We start from the raw sequence: 25731 nt of genomic DNA, 5'->3' as shown, positions 1-25731 counted from the left end.
AAATAGCCCCTTCACCTGGCGGGCCACAATCCCCTTCGCCTGGCAGGCCATGCTCCCTCGTCTGATAGGCCCTGCCCCCAGATTCAGGAAACGGCCCCCTAACCTGCAAACCTTGACCCCAGAGGCAGGAAACACCCTTTGAGGCAAGAAATGCCCCTTTTCACCCACCAGGCCTCCCCTTGACATCACACTGGCTCTTGCTGCTCTCCTACATGTCCCTCCTTGTCTTATTACAGTTCTTTTTTATATATATAAAAAAAAGATGGCTTCAATATCATTTAGGTTTCTGCCCAACAGGTTTCTGTTCAACCCTACACTGCTATTCCCCTGACAGAAATGGAGTCTTTTACAAACACTGACCCATTTATAAATGGCCATTTAGAAAGAGGGAGATGTTGGGAAACTGTGAGGATGTGGTTGAGCTTGGCAGTGCTTGAACCTGAGGGGTGTGTCTAATCCTGTTAGTCTCTCTCTCCACCAAGAGGTTGAGCAAGGAGGGACAGTAGTAACCCCAAAGGTGTGCCTCATCCTATCAGATTCCCTGCCTCACAAAGCACCCTGCATTCCTGATATTAAGGCCATTAGATAAAAAGAAAGGGGGAGATGTTGGACATTACACCAGCTCCCCTGCATTGCTTGATGCTGTGGTCTATTTACATAATCATTGTTTTGCCTGAGACCAGTCCTGCCTGCAGGGTATTGGTTAATCCCACTGGTTAGAACCTTTGCAACAGCTGCTATGGAAGCTTTCTACCTTCACGCTCTTTTATTTCTCCTCCCCCATTCTTAGCCATTTACTTTTCCCACTTGCCGCTTCTGGTTAAAGATATATATAAAGGCATTGTCTCTGACCAATAAAGGCACTGCGTTCCCGCTCAAAAAAAAAAAAAAAAAAACTGAAAGACTTAACGGAAGTAAATGCACAAACATAGCAGTAGGGGTACTCACTAACTGTAGTAGTCCCTCAACTCCTCCAGCTTCTGCATTTTCCCTTCCATCTCTTCCCACCCCTTCACTAAACTTGTCTCCCAAGGCCTGTAAGGGCTCCCAAATTTTCCTGACCTCCATGGCACCCCAGCTGCTACTAAGCTCCATGAATCCCTGTACCTTGGCGGGAGTGGCTGAGGATCAAAACTATGCACCTTTCCTCACCACAGAAGACAAAAGGCTGAAGCCACAACAGGCTGGGGCCCCCATCTCCACCCTGTGTGAGCAGCCCCAAGTCTCCAAAGCAGGGACACTTTCTGCCAAATCACAAAACAGAGACACAGTCACCTATGCCTCTGACATCACATGCTCCGCTGGAAAGCACTGAGGGCTATGGCCCCAGCTCTGTGTTTCTCTTCCTCAGCATGGAGAAGAGACTTCTACTCTGCTCTATTTCAGGCAGTACCCAGGAGCCACTAAGGCTGTCACCGTGCTTCTCCTTTGAGGACAATAGTGTATCCACCTGCAGCTTTAACAGAGCCACCTCTGTAGCCCTTACAAACTCCCTCAGTGCAGAACCATTCAGAAAAGGATACATCAGGCCTCCTAGCAGATGCCTAGGTCACAAGGCCACAATTTGACCTCACTATCAGGAACAAGAGAAGGAACACAAGCCATAACACATAAGAGGGCACTGCCAGAAGTCTTAGGACTTCAGGAACTGATCTGAGGTTACGGGCACGTGACGGTGGGCCAGAATCAGATCCAGCTCTGCCTCCCAGTTCAAAGCCCTTGTCTAGACATAATTGAGAAGCAGTAAAGCCGAAAATAAGGAAAGTTCAAAACAACTTAAACCTGCCAAAACTAATCTAGTTCTACTTGCACTATAATTTTTACCTTCAATTATTATTCATCTTACCTGAAAGGGAATGACAGGAGATGATTTATTATAAGTCTGTATGTCTCCTTGGAAATAGATCTTAACAGTTACAGCCTTGGGCTAATTTTCATAAACTAACTAAATCTTATAATGACCCTGAACATAACAGTTCTAAAATGAAAGTACTAGAATGGTACTAAAAATAACATATGAGTCTTTTATTTCATGAGGCTCACTGCATAAGAAACAGAAGCCATTTCTTATGAGATTGAAATTGTGAATTAGGAAAGCACAGCAACAAATGATGTGACACTGACTTGAAGGGTTAGAGAGACAGCTCACCTGGGAAGATGACTGCTTTGTCATTCACATGACCTAGGTTCAAGTTCTGAGCTGCCATAGCACTGGGGAAGCTTCAGTGCTGTGGTCTCCCTCTATCTGGCTCTCCCTCCTTCTCTCCTCTCCCCTCTTAAAGTGTCAGAATGGTGAAGCCCAGAGATACAAAGATGATAAAAAAAATTATTGATTTGACTGACTGACAGAAGTTTAAGAAAATCCTGATACGAAACTAATGGAAGTATAGAAACTCATATACCTATATTGTGACTTTGGCAAAAAACTTAACCTGTCTGAACTCTGTTTCTTTTTTTTTTTTCCGCCTCCAGGGCTATTGCTGGGGCTGGTGCCAGCACCACAAATCCACTGCTCCTGGAGGCTATTTTTTCCTCTTTTGTTGCCCTTGTTGGTTTTTTTTTTTTTTTTTATCACTGTTGTGGTTATTATTAATGTTATTGTTGTTGGATAGAACAGAGAGAAATGGAGAAGGGGGAGACAGAGAGGAGGAGAGAAAGACACCAGCAGACCTGCTTCATTACTTGTGAAGTGACTCCCCTGAAGGTGTGGAACTGGGGGCTAGAATCAGGATCCTTATGCAGGTCCTTGCGCTTCGTTCCATGTACACTTAACCTGCTGCGCTACTGCCCAACCCCCTGAACTCTGTTTCTATAAATGTGGGTAACAAAGTAACAACTCCCTATACAGCTACATATAAAAGTTAAAAAAAAAGAGGAAATATTATTAATTTCTATTATGTATTGTTTAGTAAAAACTCTGAAAGGCAACCATAGCAACAAACATTCTATGGAGAAAAGTAACAACATGAGATCGTCTCAAAAATCAAGTGACCATATTTGGAGATTAGTAATGAAGTAGCGAGAGTTTACAAAACTTCCAGAATGCTCAAGACAAAGTCCATCACATGAAGAGGCCAACACATGGAGAAGATAGGAATAGTTTGCCTCTATACTTCTTTATTATACTTTGTACTAATAAGAAAACTTCAAAATTTAGAGAACAGAAAATTGATAAAATGATTTACAGGGTCATGAAAATCATTCCTAGGATATAATAATAAGTCATATATCATTATTCATTTGTACAAGCTCACAAAATGTTTAATAAGAAGAGCCTGGACCTCTGGAGGTGTGTCTACGGAGTACCAGCAGCTGCGTTTTGCTCTCCTTCATTAACTAGGAATAGCATAGAGGATCACCTGAGAATGCAACAACATAGGACTAGGATTACTTCAGGAACCCACCAAGCCAAGGGTGAGTGCAAACATGTGTGGCTCATGGACTGAGAGGGATTTAAGGGAAGATTCCTGGGGCTAACAGCTGTCTGTACATGGGAGCAGCTGGTTAAAGTCCGGAAGTTTGCCAATTGACATCAGTACCACCTTTGGTCTGAGTTTTATCAACAAAAAGACTGCTGAAAGGATAAAAGCACCTAAATCGCACCAATTTACAACTGTGGGACTCCATTGCTGTTGCCCCTCAGGAACTAGAAGAGCAGCAAGGAACTACAACAAGAAAACAAAAAGGGCAACAAAAGGGAGTAAATAATTTTTTTTTAAAAAAAGGATTTATTTTATCGGATAAAGGATTTATCTTATGGATAAAGCACTGGACTTTCAAGCATGAGTGATGTCTGGTTCTTTCTCTCCTATCTTACCTATCTCAAGAATAAATAAATTTATATAAAAAAATAGCAGCAAGGAAGATGTATACTGACATCAGGGGACAGAGAACTGGCTGGGTGACATAGGAGAAATCAATACTTATAGTGTTCCAAAGGTGTGGTTATATAGTAGGACCCCTTTCATACTGTACTCCTGATAAGTTGGAAAAAAAGGTGAATAATTCTCTCAGAAATAAGAATTTATTCAGAAACACAGGATCACAGTGTGCTGCTTGGCTTGGCTATGACTAGTGGTGGAGAAGAGGACTGGGCCTGGGATTTTGGACCCTTGGTCAATGGGAGTCTCTTTGCATGACCACTGTAATAGCTATATCCCACCCTGTTCTGGTCACAAGTGAGTGGTTAAAAAAAAATCTACTAGGGAGTCGGGTGGTAGCCCAGTGGGTTAAGCGCATGTGGTGCAAAGCGCAAGGACTGGCGTAAGGATCTCGGTTCGAGCCCCGGCTCCCCACCTGCAGGGGAATCGCTTCACAAGTGGTGAAGCAGGTCTGCAGGTGTCTATCATTCTCTCCCCCTCTGTCTTTCCCTCCTCTCTTGATTTCTCTCTGTCCTATCCAACAATGACAACATCAACAACAATAACAACAATAACAAAAAAACAACAAAGGCAACAAAAAAGAATAAATATAAATTTTAAAAAATCTACTTATAGTTAAAAAAAATGTGTCAGGCTTTTTTAAAAAAGCCATAGTCTTTGGGAAGATAAATAACATAGGTTTAATAGCCACTGTGCTTCTACCTCAGGGGTTGAGATAATGTTGAAACAACTATTAAGATTCACAATTGTGAACTCTTAATTACCTTACTTAGATACAAGTCAATCCAGGCTAATGTGATTAGTAGATTGAAAAGCAGTGAGAGGACTGGGCAGTGGGGCACCAGGATAAGCACACATAGTATGAAGCACAAGGACCCAAACATGAATACCAGTTCAAGCCCCTGGCCCCCCACCTGCAGGGGAGTTGTTCCACAAGTGGTGAAACAGGTCTGTATGTGTCTATCTTTCTCTCCCTCTCTCTATCATCCCCTCCCCTCAATTTCTCTCTCCTATCCAATATAATGGAAAAAATAGCCACTAGGAGCAGTGGATTTCTAGTGCAGGCTCTGAGCCACAGCAATAACCCTAGAGGCAAAAAGAAAAGAAAAAAAGTCGTGAGAGAGGGACCTCATAACACACCAAATATAATAGTTAAACGAAGAAAAAAACACTGAAGAAATAAACCAGGACAAAAGGCCAGATAAGTGCCAAAAAGGTAGAAGCAAATAAGAATGAGGCCAACATCCAAACAGCAGTTGATACAATAGTTACAGGAGTGAGGAAAAGCTTTTGAAAGTAGTATCATCAGAAATGGGGAAACAACAAATGAGAATCTGAAAGAAAACACTATCTCAAGGTAATTAGAGAGCTGAAAGCTGAAATAGCTGAACTAAGAGCACAATTAGCTGGACAAATGAATACAGTATCAGAACAGGGTAATAAAAATAGTAGAGCTATAGTAAACAGGAGACGAGAGAGAGCAGAATAACTGAGGCAGAAAATAGAATCAGCAAATCGAGAATGAATTAGAAAACAAAGAAAGAAAAGAATTTAAAAAGAGATTAAGAGATACTGAAAACAACAACAGAGACATATGGGATGCCTTCAAAAGAAGTAATAAACACATTACTGGCATACCAAGGGGAGAGAGGAAAGGGAAGAACCATTCTACAGGACATAATAGCTGAGAACTTTACCTAGTGTAAACAACATAAAGGACACGAAGGTTCAAGAAAGCCAGAATGTCCCAAACAGAATTAGCCCTGACCTAAAGACAGCAAAACATATCATATTCAGAACGAAAAAGAATAAGGATAAAGAAAGGATCCCGAAGGCTACAAGAAAAACAAAACAAAACAAACAACAACAAACAAACAAACAAAAAACGGAGGAAAAAGAATAAGATTGGCAGCAAATTTCTCCAAACAAACTCTAAACTCCAGAAGAGAATGGCGAGATATATATCGACTGCTCAATGAGAAAGGATTTCAACCAAGACTACTGTATCTTTCTAGACTGTCATTCACACTAGATGGAGGCATAAAAACCTTCACAGACAAGTTAACTGTTGAAGGAATCAACTATCACCAAGCCTGTCCTGAACAATCACAAGATCACCATGAACATGCCATACATCAGAACTCTCTAAAAGTTTAGAATAATGGCATTAAAATATCTTCATTCTATAAATTTCAACAGCCTACTAAAAGGCACAGAGTAAGAAGATGGATCAGGAAATACAACCCAACCAATGTTGTCTAGAGGAATCCTACTTAACAAGACAAACACAGAAAACTATCATACAAGGTAATGGACCACAAAAAAGGACAGGAACAGCTATTCTCATTATCTGACAGGAGGGACCTTAAAATAAAATTAAGATGCTACCATGATGCCAACTGCACATCCTTGGGCAGATGACCCCACCATTGTGTCCTGGAGCTCTGTTTCCCCAGAGCCCTGCCCCACTATGGAAACAGAAAGACAGGCTGAGAGTATGGATCAACCTGCCAACACCCAGGTTCAGCAGGGAAGCAATTACAGAAGCCAGATCTTCCACTTATCAATTACGAAAATATATACACCCAAGAAGAGGCCAATTAATACATCAAAAACCTACTGAAAGAGCTACAGCAATATATGAATAGCAACACAGCAGTAATAGGGGATTTCAACAACCCACTTTCTCAACTTGACAGATCATCTTGGCAGAAAATCAACAAAGAAGTGATGGAATTAAATTGAAGAGATAGATAAACTAGAATTATTAGACATTTTCAGTCATTCACCCTAAGAAACTGGAATATACATTCTATTCAAGCCCACGAGTCACTCTCAAGGACAGACTATATGTTAGGCCACAAAGTGTCAACAAATTCAAGACCATTGAAATCATCCCAAGCATCTTTTCAGACCACAGTGGAACTAAATTAACACTTAACAACAAAAAATTAGTAAAAGTACCCAAATATGGAAACTCAACAATATACTACTTAACAACTACTGGGTCAAAGATGAAATTAAGGAAGAAATCAAAATGTTTTGAGAAACCAATGAAAATGAAGACACAATATATCAAAATATTTGGGACCCAGCTAAGGCAGTACTGAGAGGGAAGTTAACAGCCATACAAGCACACAAGAGTAAATGAGAAAAAGCTCAAATAAATAACCTGACTGCAAGGAAGGGGAAGATAGCATAATGGTTTTGCAAAGAGACTCTCATGCCTGAAGCTCCAAAGTCTCAGGTTCAATCTCCCACACCACCATAAGCCAGAGCTGACCAGTGCTCTGGTAAAAAAATTAAAAAAAAAAAAAAATGACAGCACACCATCAACAACGAGATACCACTTCACTCCTGTGAGAATGTCATACATCAGAAAAGGTAACAGCAGCAAATGCTGGAGAGGGTGTGGGGTCAAAGGAACCCTCCTACGCTGCTGGTGGGAATGTCAATTGGTCCAACCTCTGTGGAGAACAGTCTGGAGAACTCTCACAAGGCTAGAAATGGACCTACCCTATGATCCTGCAACTCCTCTCCTGGGGATGTATCCTAAGGAACCCAGCATATCCATCCAAAAAGATCTGTGTACACATATGTTCTTGGCAGCATAATTTGTAATAGCCAAAACTTGGAAGCAACCCAGGTGTTCAACAACAGATGAGTGGCTGAGCAAGTTGTGGAATATATACACAATGGAATACTACTCAGCTATTAAAAATGGTGACTTCACCGTTTTCAGACGATCTTGGATGGACCTTGAAAAAATCATGTTGAGTGAAATAAGTCAGAAACAGAAGGATGAATATGGGATGATCTCACTCTCAGGCCAAAGTTGAAAAACAAGATCAGAAAAGAATACACAAGTAGAACCTGAAATGGAATTGGCGTATCGCACCAAAGTAAAAGACTCTGGGGTGGGTGTGGCTGGGTGGGGAGAATACAGGTTCAATAAGGATTCAGAGGACCTAGTGGGCGTTGTATTGTTATATGGGAAACTGGGGAATGTTATGCATGTACAAACTATTGTACTTACTGTTGAATGTAAAACATTAATTCCCCAATTAAAAAAAAAACAGAAAGAAAAAAAAGGTTTCTGCTGACCCCTACACTCCTCTATCACAGATGGAGTCTTTTATGAACATTGACCCATTTTAATGTGATAACTAGATAGAAAGATAAGGGAAAGATGTAATAATTGTGAGGCGATGGTACAGCCTGGCAGAGCGTAACCTATGAGTCCCTCCAGGTAAGTCTCTCTCTCTACAGAGGGGTTGAGCACAGGGGGGACACATAAATCTCACAAGGTTAGCAGCTATGTAAGTCTTCCCTCCCACACAAAAACATCTTCCCACCTGAGCATGGCATTCCTTAAAAAACATTTAAGCCTGCTCCACTCTAAATTTCCCATACTGTGGCCATTATAGAAAAGGAAAGGGGGAGATGTTGGGATATTGTGCAGATGCGGTCACATCCACCATGTTGTCCCCTGAGAGTATTGTCAATTCCTCGGCGAGAGTTGATACAATAGTCCTGGAGTGCCTTGTTTACTCCTCCCCCTTACACTCCCACAAGAGCTGTAAACCTATCCCAGAGTGACTTGTTTACTCCTCCCCCTTCCCATTCCTGCGAGAGCTGTAATCCTATTCCAGAGTGCCTTATTTACTCCTTCTCCTTCCCATTCCCGTGAGAGCTATAATCCTATCCTATATTGCCTTGTTACCTAGCCAATCACGTCCCGACTTGTCACTTCCGGAATTTCTCCCATAAAAGCCCTTCTTCTTCCACCCCTCGCTCTCTTAGCCCTTTCACCTCTGGACGCAGAGGAGGGTTGCTGCACTTAGCAGGAGGCGGCCATTTTGCTAGCTCCATGTGGCCCGAACTGCTGCGCTCTCACCCAACTCTGAGGTGCCCACATGAATAGATTTGTGTTCCCTCTTAGCTTCGCTTGCTTCTCTCTCCCCTGCGACGCAGCCCGACAGATAACAGTAACCATAACATTAAGGCAACCAATCCCTGAGTAATGGGTACAAGTCCTACCCCTTTAACCTTGTAGCCTCTGCTTCTGTAATGATGCTTTTTGCTATCAGCCTGCAGCCTGTTATCAAGCTCAAAGACTCAGGTTCAAGCCCCTGGTTCACAACTGCATGAGGGAAGTTTCTTTCCTCCTCTCTATCTCCCCTTCCATCTCAGTTTTTCTCTGCCTCTATCCAATAATGAATACATATTTTTAAAAACTGAGATAAAAGAAAAAAGCAAAGGAGAAAGTTGAGAAGAATTAAAAAATAAATTTAGATAGCAACAAACTAAAACAAAGAAAATAGGTTTTAAAATCTAACACTACTTCTTTGAAAAAATTAAGACAAACTTCTGGCAGAATTCCTTGGGGAGGGGAGAGAAAGAGCAACATTAGGAATGAAAAAGACAAATTTAACAGGATTTAAAGGACAAAAGAATGCTATGATTTCATGCCAATAAACTTGAAAACTTGGATGAAATGAATAGATTTCGAGAAAATTACAACTTAGCAAATTTGTCTCAAGAAGAAAAGGACCAAAGACTCCTATGACTATTAAGGAATCAGACACTGACCAAAAATTCTTGCCACAGAGAAAATAACAGCTGGGGGTGGGGCTGCAGTTCAAGGCAGGAGCACACACTGTCATTTTGAAGGCCGGGGTTCCTTCCCAGGTACCAATATAGACAAGTCAATATGATTGTTTTTGTGTTAATTTTTAATCATAACTGGTAGAAGGGATCTCAGACACTTCAGCTAGGATGGGAACCTTTTTTCCAGGAGAATGGAGGCACTTGAGGAGAGCTATGTGCTACCTAGGAGCACATTGCAGGCTGTAGCCGAAGGCCTCCAACCAACAGGCCACCCACCAGCCCCTCATTGTGTGAGCAAACTCCACTGCATTTTGGATTCTAGTAAGATAACTTGGTTTTTTATTTTATTTATTTTATTTTTACCAGCATCATACTCCTTTCTAGACTTGTGCTACTTATGTGGATATTAATGGAAACCTTATGTGGGATGTGGTGTGATGTTAGGCATCAAGTCAGTTATGAACATGACACCAGCACCTCTGGTGGTGTTATTTCTGGCAGGTGTAGGGCACCTGCAACACTGACAAGCACACTATTCACTCTTCCTGCACAAGAGACTGATGGCTCTGCTGTGCTCTCATTCAGATAAAACAATGGAGGAATGAACTAGACATCAATCTACTCTCTAATGCTAAGGAGGCCTCTGGAACCTACTACATGCTGATAGATCCACAAACACCCTTTCCTGATGCACCGAGAGAAGAGCTAAAGTATGACAGTACAACCTTGTTCTTTTTTATAGGAACTTTTATGCTACTGACTTACAGAGACTTTGGATTGGGAGGAATTAACTCCTCATACCTAAGGCTTGAATTGCCCTTCAAATGAAAATATTAAGCCACTAGGTGTCTTGTCTTAATTAGTGGCAAGAAGAGGCAAGCCCTGTGTGGAACTCAAAGCTTTCACCTGCCTCTTGCCTCCTGGCATTCCTTCCGCCCTCTCTGGAGTCACAAACATCTGGAGTGTCTTCAGTGTGCCTGTGTCTGTGGCCCCTCAACTCACTGGACATTTCTGCTGGGCCTAGGCCTTGAATGCAAAGCTGTTGATGCTGGCTTCCCAGGTCATCTGGCTTGAAGGACTTTTTTTTTTTTTTGCATTTAAAGTAATTTTCTTGAAACTCATTCAATGTGATTTTTTTAAATGAAGAATTTGGTATTAAAATAGGAAGTGAACTTTTGGGGATTTTCTAAACAGTAGCTCTAATTTCTTCATTGTTCTAGAGATTGTTGTGGAAATGGCTGATACATTTTAAATGAACTGACTTTAATACTTGAGGTGATTTTCAGCCCAAGATGAATTCTTTTAAGTATTACAATAAAAGGTTCATGTTACTTTTTGTGGCCATTCTTACCTATCTGTGTCCTAGTCAGCACTAGTGTTCAAACTCATAAAGACCTATTCTGCTCTGAGAGTTGCTTTGTCGGTGTTGATGTCCTCTTTAGTTGTCTCTTGCTTTTCTCTCCAGGGTCAAATCGAATTTCCCTAAACTTCAGCTGTCTCTCTATGCAGATTATCCCCACATCAGCAGTGTTTGTCTGGCTCTGAATTTCATATCTCTACTACTCACAGCCTTGTGGACAGCAAGGGTGTTCATCAATATATCCAGAAAAGAACTACCTGGCCTTCCACAAACATGACCCTCATGGGACCTCCATCTCTAACTTTTCCTCTTGCCTAGTCCCACTTACTTAACCAGCCTCAAGTCCTTCAAGTAGGCCTCAAATAGCTCTTGAATTCTAGGTGTCCTGGCCAAGGTGGTCTTGGATCTGGTCATCACATGCTTGCCTGGCCACAAGTTAAAAGGTGGGGTGCAGAAAGTTATTTGCCAGAGGTTTAGGAGAAAATAGGGAAGAGCTTGGATGGGATCCAGTGGCCAGAAGACACGTCTCCCAAAAGGGAGTATGATGGCAAATCCCAGTAGATGGGGTGTGCGGAAAAATTACTTTCCTCAGAGAAGGTGATCTAGCACATGAGCTAGGATTAAAAGGCATGCTAGGGCAAAAGAATAGCAGGGACTGAGAACAAGTTCTAGAAATGAGAGCATTTCCAAATCTGGTTCTATCTTCCTTCGACCGCTCATGCTCTTGCTGGGCTGTGGGTTTCTAAAATGCCTCTGAACAGGCTTTTCCTGCTGACTGGAACAGCCCGGACCAGTGCCGCCCTGAGGTTTAGATAGAGGCTGGGATGCTGAGAACAGTGCTGAGCACAAAGGAAAAGTTAGTATTTACAAACTGAAGGACCCATGACCTGAGAGTGTCCCCAATAAACATCTTGTGACAACATGAATGTGCAAACTGATCTCTTAGAACATTATTCAAGACCCCGTTCCTCTAGTCTTTGCTTTAAAGAGCCTCTCCCAGGCTCCCTGGCAGTTTGCTGGACTCTTTGAAAGCTGCTTTCACCACGCTGTGCTCCAACACACCACTAAACGACTCAAATGCTGAGGGCTTGAAGGGGAATATAATTTTACACATGCACTGGTGCAGTCTATGGGGAAGAAACACTAATTAATGAAACAGACAAAATCAAACTTCTGAGAGAAGAGAGAATGTATTTTTCAAAGTGCATGTGGGCAGGAACTGGCACAATACTGACAGCTACACTCACAGCTTCTTGTAAGGTACCTATTATTTTAATCCTACTTTACAGAACTGAAAAGTCATTAAAATTCAACATACTATTTAAATCTTTTTTACAGTGCAGATATTTTATTAAGTTTTTTTAAAAATATGTATTTGTGGTCCGGAAGGTGGCACAGTGGATAAAGCATTGGACTCTCAAGCATGAGGTCCTGAGTTCAATCCCCGGCAGCACATGTACCAGAGTGATGTCTGATTCTTTCTCTCCTCCTATCTTTCTCATTAATAAATATATAAAATCTTTAAAAATATATATAGATATTTATTTATTCCCTTTTGTTGCCCTTGTTGTTTTATTGTTGTAGTTATTATTGTCATCGTTGTTGGATAGGAGAGAAATGGAGGAAGTCAGAGAGGGGGAGAGAAAGATAGACACCTGCAGAGACTAGCTTCACACCTGTGAAGCGACTCCCCTGCAGGTGGGGAGCTCGGGGCTCGAACTGGGATCCTTAAGCCAGTCCTTGCACTTTGTGCCATGTGCGCTTAACCCACTGCACAACTCCCTTTATTAAGTTTTTATATTGATCATGCCATGAATTCATAGGGAATGAATTCCAGCAGCTCTGGTTCCTCTCCATTGGTGCTCACAAAGTGTGCTTCTCTGGGTGGAGGAGGATGATGCTTCAGTTGAACCCAAGTATCCTTCTCTTTGGCTTCCTTTTTTTTTTCCTGATCATTTTCCTACACACATTTCAAGAAGCCGTCTCTGTTCTTACAGTGCTTAATATACTCAATGTGAGCATTAATTCTCTTGGCAGAATCTTGCCCTTGTTTCTTTACAACAATACCAACAGCATGCTCGGTAATGCTGCAGATTCTTCCAGTTTTGCCATGGTAACAGTGCCCATTCCTTTTATGTCTACAATATTTTTTTTATCAGTGCCCATTCCTTTTATGTCTACAATATCACCTTTCTTATAGATCCACATAAATGTGGCCAAAGGAACAACTGCATGTTTTCTAAGAGGTCTAGAGAACATATAGCAAGTTCCTCTCTTCTTTCCCTTTGTGTTAGTCATTTTGGCGATTTACTGGAAGGTGGTTGTTCCCCATACTATTTAAATCTTAATCTCAAAAATCAAAAAATTTTCAGACTTTATATCATACAGATACCAAAGACAGTAGGGAAATATGGCAATGCAGTTCACTTTTATGAAACAATATAAAAATTCAAATCAGTAGAACAAATTTTCAAATTATATGGAGGAAAAGGAGAACAGATAGACACCTGTAGCCCTGCTTCACCACTTGTGAAGCTTTCCCCCTGCAGGTGGGGGCTGGGGGCTTGAATCTGGGTCCTTGCACACTGTAGTGTGTGCACTTAACCAGGTGCACCACTGCCTGGCCCCAAAGGTCCTTTCTGCTAAGGAGCTGGGTCTTCCTCCAAGAGACAGGAACAAAAGTACTTCCTCAGTTGGTGGGATAGTAGTCAGTATTTGGCACAAAACTAGACTAGTCACTTGCCATGACTATCTGCTATAAATGTGATTTTACAAATTGGCAAAAATAAGTAAAAATAAAAGGGGGGAGGGGTGAAGAGGAAAAAAAAACAGGAAAGAGTCTGGGGATGAGAAAGAATGACAGAGTCCTGAAAAAGCACCAATAGCTCAGCATCACCCACAAAACCCAGTCACCATCACTCAAAGGACAGCACATGAGTCTCCCTTTGCCCTACCTGCCCAGTTTGGTAGTGCCTGGCAAACTGGCTCACCACACGGTAATCATTTGCAAAGTACTCCATCAGAATGGAAGGCACCTCAGCAAAATCAGTGGGGCACCGGGTCCCTGGAGGGTGGAGAAAAGAAAAAGTTGGCATGAAACAAATTAACATATTTGTCTTACTTTTTATGTTTACTCTCTAAAAACATTTATTTGTCCTACTGATAAGTTTTAATTCACAAAACAATATTTTACTTCTATAAAATATAAAAATGTGCATATTTGCAGAGAAGCTTATTATAATCCAATATATTTTCCTATATATCACAAGCAAAGCACAGTATTTGCACAGCTGGTTAAAACACCTTATAAAGCAATGGCTCACACCTTCTATAAACAAACCTGTCATCAGCTATGCCGGGTGATACATAAAAAACAAATTAAAACTCTCTTACAGTTTATATAGCATTTGTTATGAGTTCTGTCACTGAATGCTTTTATCCTTAACTTGTTTGAAAAGTATTTTACGTTATCAACTGAATTGCTTCTTGCGACAGAGTCAAATCCTCACAGTGGGAAAACAATGTTTAACTCAAAATAACTTAAGAGCAACAAGCTCAATAAAAAGTTTTTGATGGCATTTTATAATTCCAAACAGTCTTTTTAAAAATTTTTCTAGATCAAAATAATAAGTATTAAGCATATGTGATAAATGAACTTAAGACTCAGATGAAGCTACTAAAAGGAAAGTATACAATAACATCAAAATATGACTCCATAGCAGCAAGAAAATCAGCAGATTGTAATATGGGGGAACTACAAAAAAAACAGTATTTCATTATGCCTTTCAACATGTTTTATTATGTCTTCTAACTGAAAGAAAGAAAGGAAAAAAGAAAGAGGCAACATTCATTCACTCACTAACTCTGTCAGGTACTAAGGAGATATGTATATTTATTGACACACTTATGGTAACAAAGTCCACACAAGTCTATGAAATGTGAGACAGCACCAACTCAAAAAAGCAACATCTAGTACATTCTTTGATGGGGACAGTTAACAAGGAAGAACACAGACACACAAGTGAAAGGTCAAAACGAAGCAACTGAAATTAAATGGCCACAGCACATTATAAAATACTTGGGTTTTCTAAATCAAAAGCCCCTTTTCCATTTAAAATATGTTTCTAAATGACCTTAGTGTGTACAAATCCCACTCACCAACCTGCACCCTGGGTGGCTCACCAGTGACATGCTGGTAACGCGTGCGCCCCAGCATGGAGTGCATGGCATGGCCCATTTCATGAAATAGGTTCTCCATCATGCCTGGAGTTAATAACGTTGGTAAATTCCTTGAGGGCTGAGGAAGATTCAGCATAAGAACCACAACTGGGAGCTGATATTCTCCATCTTCCTTTAATCTGCCTCCACGAATTGTAAAATGACAGTCCTTTAAGAATCCAGAAACATAAAAGAGGTAATAAGTATAGAGAGGTACTATGTAAAGGGTGAAAATAAGAGGGTTCATTTTATTTATTTTAAACCAGAGCACTGATCAGCTCTGGCTTATGGTGGTGTGGGGACTGAACCTGGGACCTTGGAGACTCAGGCCTGAGAGTCTCTTTGTATAACCATTACGCTACCTACCCCAGCCTGAGGGTTCAAATCTTCACCTCTTTTCTTATTCTATTTATTTAGAACACTATTTGCTAAACTTTCGATTTTTTTAAAACATACATTCGGCTTCTGATAAGTAATTCATTCATCCACTTTGAAAATGTCTATCAAGTTGATGCTACAGCAGAGATTGGAAATAATCATCAAAGAGTGTAGATCCATGCTCTCAAGGTGTTATAACCATGTAGGGGGGAACAGAAGGGAAGGAGACACAACTATCTATTCCCCTCCTATATGTCAGGCAATGAGCCAGGAGATACTTGCCACATCTCTTCTACTTGGAAGTGGTGAGTCAGAGACATGAGGGAGCAGGGGATCTGTAGTAATTATGTAACAGGCTGAGGCTCACAGACATTTTATTACAGAGAGAAGAACTAACCTACTTTTCAGATGAGAAAACTGAAAGTGAGTTTAGGAAATGTTGCCATATATCTAAGGATAAAGGTCAGGACTGCTGTATCTTGCATTGGTCAAGAACCCAGACTGACTTGGGCCAGGGCCCTGGGTCACTAAGCTGGACTCCCCAAGTGGCCACTCAGAAAAAGAGGAAGAACACAGATACCCTGTGTCTCAGCACCTCCCAGTATATCATCTTGGCCAAGAGCTTTGCCACTAAGAACCTCATCTCTGCCTCGTCAAATTCCAAAGCAGATCTCCTGACTTTATAATTTATCATCTGTTAAGATGCTCTGAAAATTATGGATCAGTGTCCAAATAAAAGGTAGCATTAGTTGTTACAACACATAGCCTGAGTTCTACTATCTCCCATCAAACTGACTGAGCAGCCCACATGGTTTGGAAGGAAAGTAAATAAGCCTCTGCTGATGCAGGAGCAGAGTGGTGGCTGACAGGGTTTTCCTCTGGACACATCTTTTGTTGTGGCAAAGGAGGTCACTGTCAGTTATCAAAGGCAGGGAAGAGCTGGGCGACAGTCAGAATATCTGACCTCAAACCCCTACTTCAAGCTGTAGGAATCTGCACAGTAGCTTGGCCTTTTTGGCCTCTGTGTCTTTATACAGGCCTCTGTGCCTGGCTCTAAATGCTGAGTTAAATCTCAGTGATACAACACAGACAAAGTAGTCAGAGCACTGGCAGGCACACAGAAAGGCTATTAACAATGTCAGTCATTATTACCAGGAACTGAATAAAAGTAGAAGACATGGATTTATATAATTATTTTCACAGTCCTTACAAGTTTTATGTTCTGCTCTCCTTTCACATTGAAAGATCGAGTCAGTCATGAATGCCATTTATATATCAGAGAAAGACAAAAATGGGATACAAAGTCCATATTAATTCAGGTGAACAAATAATAACTTTTTAAAAGACTAATTTGTAAACAAAGTATTACCTGATGTGGTTTGTCTGCTCGCTGAAAAAAGTCACAGTAAATGTATCCCAATAGTCCTTCAGATTCATGGACCACAGCCTAGAAACAAGCAAACAGGGAAAAAAATTAGCGGTAATTGAGGACATCAGAAACTGTATATAGAATCCATTACATAAGCACAGACATAGCATTATTTTCTATATCCCATATTTGCTCTTGTGTTTGTTGAGTGATCCTGATTTAGAAATTCTGTCCATGAGAAGATGGTGATGAAATGCCCTCAGATTCTGTCCTTTTGATTTCATCACCACACTTACTCTGTACTCACAAAACTCTGAGACAATGAGACAGCTTCCCTTTTTTCTTTTTTCTTTTTTAATTTTATTGAAAGAGTAACGGTTTACAGTACAGTTGTTAACAAATGGATACAATTTCCCATCTCCATATTAGATTTCAGACTCAGGCAAAAACTAGTAAAGTCATGGGCCCTCTGGAATTTACCAAAAATAGACCCATTAGCTTTTCCAAAACAGAGACCCCCAAATCTTCATCTGCAATATTCTTGCCTTTAGCTTCATGATTAGTCAACAATTTATTCTGCATTATATCTTAACTCTTTTTCAGCCACCAGCTTCCAGATGATACCATGATGCCAACCCAACTTCCTTGGGCAGAGGACCCTACCATGTGTCTTAGAGCCCTGCCTCCCCAGATCCTTGTCCCACTATGGAAAGAGAGACAGGCTGGGAGTATGGATCAACCTGTCAACACCCATGTTCAGCGGGGAAGCAATTACAGAAGCCAGACCTTCTACCTTCTGCATCTCACAATGATCCTGAGTTTATACTCCCAGAGGGATAAAGAATAGGAAGCTAAAAAGAAATAAAAAAAAAAAAGGGACCTATCAAGGGAGGGAATTGGATATGGAGCTCTAGGGGTGGGCACTGTGTGGAAATGTACCCCTTTTATCCTATAGTCTTCTCAATATTTCCATTATTTAATAAAAAATTAAAAAATAAAGATAGATAAAAAAAATGTCCAAAAAGAGTACAGTGTGAGAAATACCAATTCAAAAGGTAAGTGTCCCAAGGGTTGGTGAAGTGGCTACAGTGTTAGGTTTAGAGGAGTGAGGTACCAAGTTCAATCATGTGTACCAGAGTGATGCTCTGGTCCTTTTCTCCCCCAACCCCTCTTCTCTCATGTCCATAAATAAATAAACAAACTATTTTTTAAAGCAAAAGGTAAAATGACATCATAAAATATGACTGATAAACACATAGTTGAGCTGGTGAGACAGCACAGTGGCTCTGTAAAAGCTGTTGATGCCTGAGGTGAGGCTATGAGATTCCAGATTCAATCCCCAACATCACTGTAAACCAGAGTTGAGCAGTGTTCTGGTCTCTAACTCTCTGTGTATCTTTCTCTCTGTATCTCTCATTCATTAATTTACTTTTAAAAAATAGTCAATAAATTCTCAAAGTCATATCAGAAAAAAAAATTTTCTTGATAATCCCAAATATAGTGAGTCCTAGCATTAAAATGATGGATTCTACACTGGAAGTTATTATTAAGAAAACCCAATCAGGGAAGTTGGGTGGTAGCACAGAGAGTTAAGCGCACATGGCGCAAATTGCAGGACCGGCTAAAGGATCAAGCCCCCAACTCCCCACCTGCAGGAGAATCCCTTCACAAGCAGTGAGGCAGGTCTGCAGTTGTCTATCTTTCTCTCCCCTTGTCTTCCCCTCCTCTCCATTTCTCTGTCCTAAACAACAACAACAACATCATCAACAACAATAACTACAACAATAAAAAAAAAAGAAAACCAAATAAGAACATGGAATGTAAACTAATACTTGATGCAAATATTAGGACCTATAATATGTAAAGTTGGCTGGAGCAAAAAACTAAATGAGGAGACAGCACTTTCTAGAATTAACCACAAGGCACACATAAGTCAGGAGGAAAATTAAAAACAATCACACATTTTCCTTTAACTAGAATTTATCAACATATGAAGAGGTAACCTTCTATCAGGTTCTTAAGACAATTGTCTTAAGAGTACTCTGCAGAAGCTTCACTGAAGGCAACAACTGGTTTTAGAGAAAAAATGTCTTCTTTCTGCCTGTGACACTTTCTAAGTCACAGAAATGGTGAGTTGGATTTCTGATGCAAAAGGAAGAAAAGTGAGACACACTTCACTGCGTCAACAGCAACTTAAAGATGCAGCTGCTCTGGAATTAGTCACCACACCTAGGACACAGAGCAATGTCACTTTGCACAGTGGGGAGGCTCACCAGTTTTCGGACATCTTCACACCACACCTCTCCTTTCGAGGGCTGCTCTGCATAGAGTGAAATCCCCAACAGCTTGTTAAATAAAATATTCAGGCCTTCCATGCATGCCCCGAGGGAGAAAAATGGGCAATACAGGCTGGGCTCGATGTTATACCTACAAGAAGAAAACAGGTTCAAGAGCATTTCTGTTTACTTTTGTTTCATAAGGAAAATCCAGCTAACTCTTCTTTCACAGTTTAGTAGCTAAAAAAGGGTAGAAAGTATAGAGATACATTTCTGTATTATATTCTTTTAGTAAATAATTTACTTATTTTATTTACACTATGAGAGACCAGAGAACAACTCAGTTGATATAGGATTCCAGGACAGAAACTATAATCTCAGTCATGTACATCTTGAGCTCTAAGGCCGAACTATCTGCCCCCACACCCCCACACACTCATACACTTCTGTCTTTTTTTTTTAAATATTTATTTATTTTCCCTTTTGTTGCCCTTGCCTTTTTTTATTGTTGTTATAGTAATTATTGTTGTTGTTATTAATGTTGTTGCTATTAAGATAGGACAGACAGAAATGGAGAGAGGAGAGGAAGACAGAGAGGGGGAGAGAAAGATAGACAACAGCAGACCTTCTTCACCGCCTGTGAAGCAACTCCCCTGTAGGTGGGGAGCTGGGGCTCGAACAGGGATCCTTCAGCTGGTCCTTGAGCTTCGAGCCACATGCACTTAACCTGCAGCTGCTACTGCCCAACTCCCTCACTTCTGTCTTTTAAAGGACTCTCAGATTCACTTTTCTCACCCTCCATTCACTTTTCTTTAGAAGAGAAGCAGTCTGATTATCCCCAGTCTTTCAGTCATCTGAAATGATTAAAAACTAATATACTATAAACAAACACCTATTTTTTTTCTCCTTTTGTTGCCCTTTTTTTATCATTGTTGTGGTTGTTATTATTATTGTTCTTGATGTCGTTGTTGTTAGATAGGACAGAGAGAAATAGAGGAAGGGAAGACAGAGAGAGGGAGAAATCCTGCAGACCTGCTTCACTGCTTGTGAAGCGACCCCCCCGCCCCCGCAGATGGAGGAGTGGGGTCTGGAACCAGGATCCCTACACCAGTCTTTGCACTTCGCACCATGTGAGCTTAACCCGCTGCGCTACTGCCCGACCCCCAAAACTAACGTACTATAAAGCAATCTAAACCCCTCAAATAATAGCCCTGATTTGGCATTTCCACCATGCAGGGGCAACTGCCATCACCCATCTGTGTGTCCTCATTCTACCTGCATAAAAAGGTTCGTTCACATGTACATGTGCATACACATATGTATACATAGATCCACACACATAAAGAGCCACACAAACATATGCACATGCGTGTAGAATATATGTATGTGTATGAACAGACTATTTACCTTTCATACTACTTTGCAATTTATTTTAATACAAAATAAAAAATTGCACTGTACAAAAAGGGTTCTAGTCATTGTCCTGACATTCTTCTCATCCTGTTAAGAGTACCTAGAAATAGCACCTGCTTCAGTGTCCAAAGCTCTGTCTTGACTCTCTCGTCAATGAGGCACCTCTAGCCTCATTAACAGAAGTGTGTGGGCAGGAGTGGCAAGGCAAGTGACAGCCTGCACCCTTGGCAGGAGTGGCCTACCCTACTATTCAGGGATGCCCATACACGGTCATAACAAAAGGATTCTACTGGTTTTAATTCTGCTATAGGAAACATACTCAGAGCTGGTCTCCTTGAGCTAGTCTGCTCTGTCCCTGGGGGAGTCACTTTGGTGTCATATGATGTAGATATGCACTCTGAGAGGACTGCAGGCAGGTGGCAGGAGTGGCACTGTGGCAAAGATGAGAATTTACATTTTAATGGGCCCTGTTAAAACATACTCCCAAAGTAGCTGCACTGATTTACAACTCCATAAGCTATGTGTGGAGATGCCTGCGGGCTTCACTCTCAGCTATGATTCTCCATATTCTCTCTCCTCTCCCTCCCCTGCCCGCCCCCCGCCCCTCTGTCACAACCACAGGACCATCACTGCTCCAGGTTATCTATTCCAGACAGAGGGAAAGCAGGAATGACATCACAGCACTGAAGCTTCCCACAGTATGATGATGGCCGGGCTTGAACCCAGGTTGCTCACATGGCAAAAAGTAGGCACTCTCAAGAGGTAAGCTCTCTTGCCAGTCCTTTATTTTAATGTGAAGTTGGGAATGGACCTAGGGCCTCACACATGCATGACACCACATGTGCAATGCCATCATTGAGCAGCCTCTCTCTAGCACAATTTTCTACTCTTTTTAAAAAATGTTTGAATAGAGAGAGAGGGAGAGAGAGAATACAAGCATACACATGCAGAGACACAGCACCACTCCACCATCTGTGGTGTGCCAGCATGGTGCCAGGGTTTGAACCCAGACCCTCCCATAGTGCAGGACTGCCTCTCTGCTGGCTGAGTCAGCTCCCCACAATGGTTATGTCTGTAATAATATTTCTCTCTTTAGTTCTGAGGGCTGTACCTTATTTTGCTTTCTAGTGATCTGGAGCATCTACAGTCTGTTTTTTAGCTCCTCTGGTGTCTATCCATATCATTATTAAGAGTGACTAAATGTGTAGTTTATTGGCTTGCTAACTTTAGATTGATTCCCCAGGAAGACACCCAATGTGAAAGCAGTCACAATTTGTAGTGAAGAAAGAGGAGAAGAATTAAGAAGTGCTCAGCTTCAGGAAGACTATTCTGTCAGGGAGAAAGAGGACAGAGCCCAGAAGACAAGGATTTGTGATCCCTATGGGAGGTGGGAAGTATTTCCCAGCATATAGAACACAAAAAGAGCTGACAAGGCAGCCAGCACTGAGTGAAGGCTGGGGACAGGGCTCATTTACTAGTAAAGACAAGCTTGCAGGGCTTTCACAGCAGATTTTGCATTACAGTCTCTTGTGTGCTCCAAAAACAGACTCCTAAGCAGCTTAACACTTCTCCTCAGAGGGCAATAGTAAGAAAATTAGTGCTACCTACCATAGTTACTAAAATAAACTGAAAAATGTTCTAATAAGTAAAAGGGACTCTGTCACACTGTTGGTGGGAATGCAAACTAGTATACACCCTTTGGAAGACTGTATGCAGAGTCCCTAAACAAATAAAAATACAAATGCCTTATAATCCAGCAATGCCATTTTTAGGCATTTAACCAAAAACACTAACCCAAAAGGAAATAACCAACCCTATCTTCCTATCTGCATTCTTCATAGTAGCCGAAGAGTGGAAGTAGTCACAGAACTTTGGTGGTGGGAATCAAATGGAATTATACCCCATCTTATAGTTTTATAAATCAATATTAAATTACTATTAAAAATACATTTAAAAATAAGAAATAAAGAGCTAGCAAAATAGCTCATTTGGATAGTACACTGCTTTGTTATGTGCATGGCCCAGGTTCAAGCACAGAAACCACAGGATTGAAAGAAACTTTGCTGCTGTGTTCTCTATTTCACTCTTTCTCTGCCTGTCTTCATTTGTATCTAAAATTTTTTACTGTTTAATAAAACACTTGAAAGAAACACTGGGAACATGTGGTAGAGCCGACCGTTCTCTTGGGTCATGTCTACAGACGGTTGACTTCATAAAACATTGCTAGCTTAGCATCAGCCAGTATGGTTCCGTAGCCCCCATGTCCACTTGGTTGATTGCAAATTATATTCCTCCATGAGGATAATTTCTGGAACCATCCGTTCCACCCCGGTTCCATGGCTGCCAGTTCTTAGCAACATCGCCCCGCCAGATATTCGTCGGGATGCGGCATCATCTAAGTTCATTTCCCACGTCTACGCTCGACCGGACCTGCCAATATACGCGGATATCTTCGCCCACCCTGTCCAACACTTGTCTCGTCACCCAATCTGGTCCCCTATGCCTACACTGAACTTCTCTGTTCCAGTCTCTTGGAAACAGAGTTGGCAGTCAGCTGAGGTAAAGAACAAACACCTCATCACAGACCCCTGCAAGCGTCAACCCGGCTTTGACCTAGCACGTTATGATTGGGCCCTCCTCAATCGCTATCAAACAGGCCATGGCCGGTGCGCCGCTATGTTCCATCGCTGGGGAGCCAGAGATGACCCGAATTGCCCCTGCGGCTACAGACAGACTATGACCCACATAGTCAATGACTGCCACCTCTTCAGATTCAAAGGAGGTCTCGAAACTTTACATCAGGCTCAACCTGACGCTGTTGACTGGCTACGGAAGAAGGGCAAACACTAGAAGAAGAAGCATACCATTAGGGTCTAACTGGATCTTGGGCTATGAAGTAGAAACAGTGATAACTCTGCTGGACAGACAGCCTTGTTCAGAGGCTTAGGGGATAAGTGATCCTCCAAGGTCATAAGTGGCTCCTTGAGTGGGGGACCCAGAACTTGTCCAGGCCTTGATTTCGGTACACATGGTTCTATCGCCATGCCACACTGCCTCTGGGTTTATCATCAATTCCCTTCCAAGGGCAGATGTAGACAAGAAGGCCCTCCTCTGTGGTTGGTGGAAGGGACAAGGACTACCAGGTGATTGGGGCTCAGGGGGCTCTGAGTACTGACTCCAGAGTCAGTCAGCAACATGAATACTTTCCAGTGCTGTGTTTTTTGGTAGAATTGGGGAAGAGTGTACCATTCTTCTTTATTCATGCACTTTTGTTTAAGATCACCAGCAGACTTTTCAAGGACCCTGGTCAGTAAATGTATTTCAAATTCCAATTGATTATGTCTCTCCAAATCTTTAAACCTGTCATTTCCATGGAAGCACCATTTGTGCAGCAGAGTAACATTAAATAACAAATAGAGCACATGCATGTAAGGCTGAGGGAACAGTCAAAATAAGGGGTATGAAGCATGATGTAGGGAGCTACCACATAAAAAACCACAGTTACAAAAAAATAAATGACCATAATATATACCAACATGCTTTATTAGGAACAAGATGCAAAAGTGTTTTCTTCTTAACTTAATCTTAACTCTTTAGCTGAACAGTATATTTTAAAAATGAGCTATAAGAGAAAAATGGTAATGACTTGTCAATGGGTAGGATTCCTGAGTTGCTTCAATTCCTAATGTACAGATAATGTTGCATGTGACCACTCCATCATCTGGGGCCCTAGTCAGGAAATCTTGGATTCCCACATAAATATGATGGGCCTAGACCTCTAAAGGATCCCTCTTCACCACGACTGGTCACTTCCATCAAGAACATCATCAGAAGCCCTTGTGCGGGCCAGCCCAGGACCTGGCCCTCACCATAAAGCAGCAATGGTAGGGACTGCCCAGTCTCTGAAGGGAGGCTGGGGTATCCTGCCCTGCTACTAGAGGAAGATTGGTCCTGAAATGAATACAGGCTCAAATGTTCCCAGCTGTGGCCATGAACTGCGAGCTCAGAACAATAGGGACTCAGAGGTTACAGAGGCTCCTGTGCTAAATATAAATATTTATATGGGCCTTGGGTCAGGTAGATGGGATAAACAGTTAATTTTATTCATATATATTTTTATCAAGAATGAGAACTACTTTCTGCCCTAATCCAACTTTCTAGCCCTTTTCTCTACTCTAACACCATCTTCTCAAGACAATATTTTCATCCAACTACATGTTAGCTATCAGACTCAAGTGAAACACTACCATAGTCATGGGATGCTAGGAACATGCCTAAAATAGATTTCCTAGCATCTTTTCACCTTAAGTTCCCTATTCTCATCTGTTTTGTTCCTACTTCTTGTTTCCTGTTCATTAATCATTTTGTCTCACTTTATATCTTGCTGCCTTTCAGCCACCAAGTTGCAGATACTATCATGATTCCATCCTGACTTCCCTAGGCAGATGACCTCAGAAATGTGTCTTGGAACCTCATTGCTCCAGAACTCTACCTCACTAGGGAACAATAGAAACAGGCTGTGGGTATAGATCAATCTGCCAATGCCCATGTCCATCAGAGAAGCAATTACAGAAGTCAGAACTCCCACCGTCTGCACCCAAAAAATAATTTTGATCTATACTCCCAGTTGGGGAAAATGACCAGAGGGCTCTGAATTCCAACTCCATCAGGAGAGAGGAGGAAAAAGGGAGGGAAAAAGGGATGGAAAAAAGGAAGAAAAGGGATGTAGTAATAGGTGTATATATAACTTGGAAAGGAACATGGGACCTTTAAAAAAAAAAATGGAGGGGGTCAGGCAGTAGCACAGCGGGTTAAGTGCACATGGCAAAAAGCACAAGGACCAGCGTAAGGATCCCAGTTCGAGCCCCCAGCTCCCCACCTACAGGGGGGTCGCTTCACAAGTGGTGAAGCAGGTGTGCAGGTATCTCTCTCTTCCCCTCCTCTCTCCATTTCTCTCTGTCCTATCCAATAACAACATCAATAACAACAATAATAATCACAGCAACAATAAAAAAAAAAGGCAACAAAAGAGGGGAAAAATGGGCTGGGGTGGGGGCAGGTGGTGGTGCACCTGGTCAAGCGCACCACAGACATTATAGTGTGCAAGGATGCAGGTTCAAGCACCTTGCCCTCATTGCTGGGGGAAAGCTTCACAAGTGTGTGTTAGCCCATATCTGCAACTTTGGGAGAACTGTTGTAACTTAAAATGGAGGGACTGAAGATCCA

General features: G+C 41.6%; 1 protein-coding gene across 1 annotated transcript in view; it reads right to left on the bottom strand.

Annotated features, from left to right (window-relative positions):
• Positions 1 to 25731, bottom strand: part of MIPEP (mitochondrial intermediate peptidase) — a 135602-nt gene that overhangs the window by 83386 nt on the left and 26485 nt on the right. The window contains exons 11-14 of the mRNA XM_007533689.3: positions 19090 to 19243; positions 16817 to 16894; positions 15034 to 15238; positions 13806 to 13915 (exon numbers count right to left, since the gene is read on the bottom strand). Coding sequence (XP_007533751.1) covers positions 13806 to 13915; positions 15034 to 15238; positions 16817 to 16894; positions 19090 to 19243 — 547 coding nt within the window. The remainder of the gene's footprint in view (positions 1 to 13805; positions 13916 to 15033; positions 15239 to 16816; positions 16895 to 19089; positions 19244 to 25731) is intronic.

Source organism: Erinaceus europaeus, chromosome 7 (assembly GCF_950295315.1).
Source record: "Erinaceus europaeus chromosome 7, mEriEur2.1, whole genome shotgun sequence".
Lineage (NCBI taxonomy): Eukaryota > Metazoa > Chordata > Mammalia > Eulipotyphla > Erinaceidae > Erinaceus > Erinaceus europaeus.
This window is presented reverse-complemented; position numbering and strand designations above follow the sequence as displayed.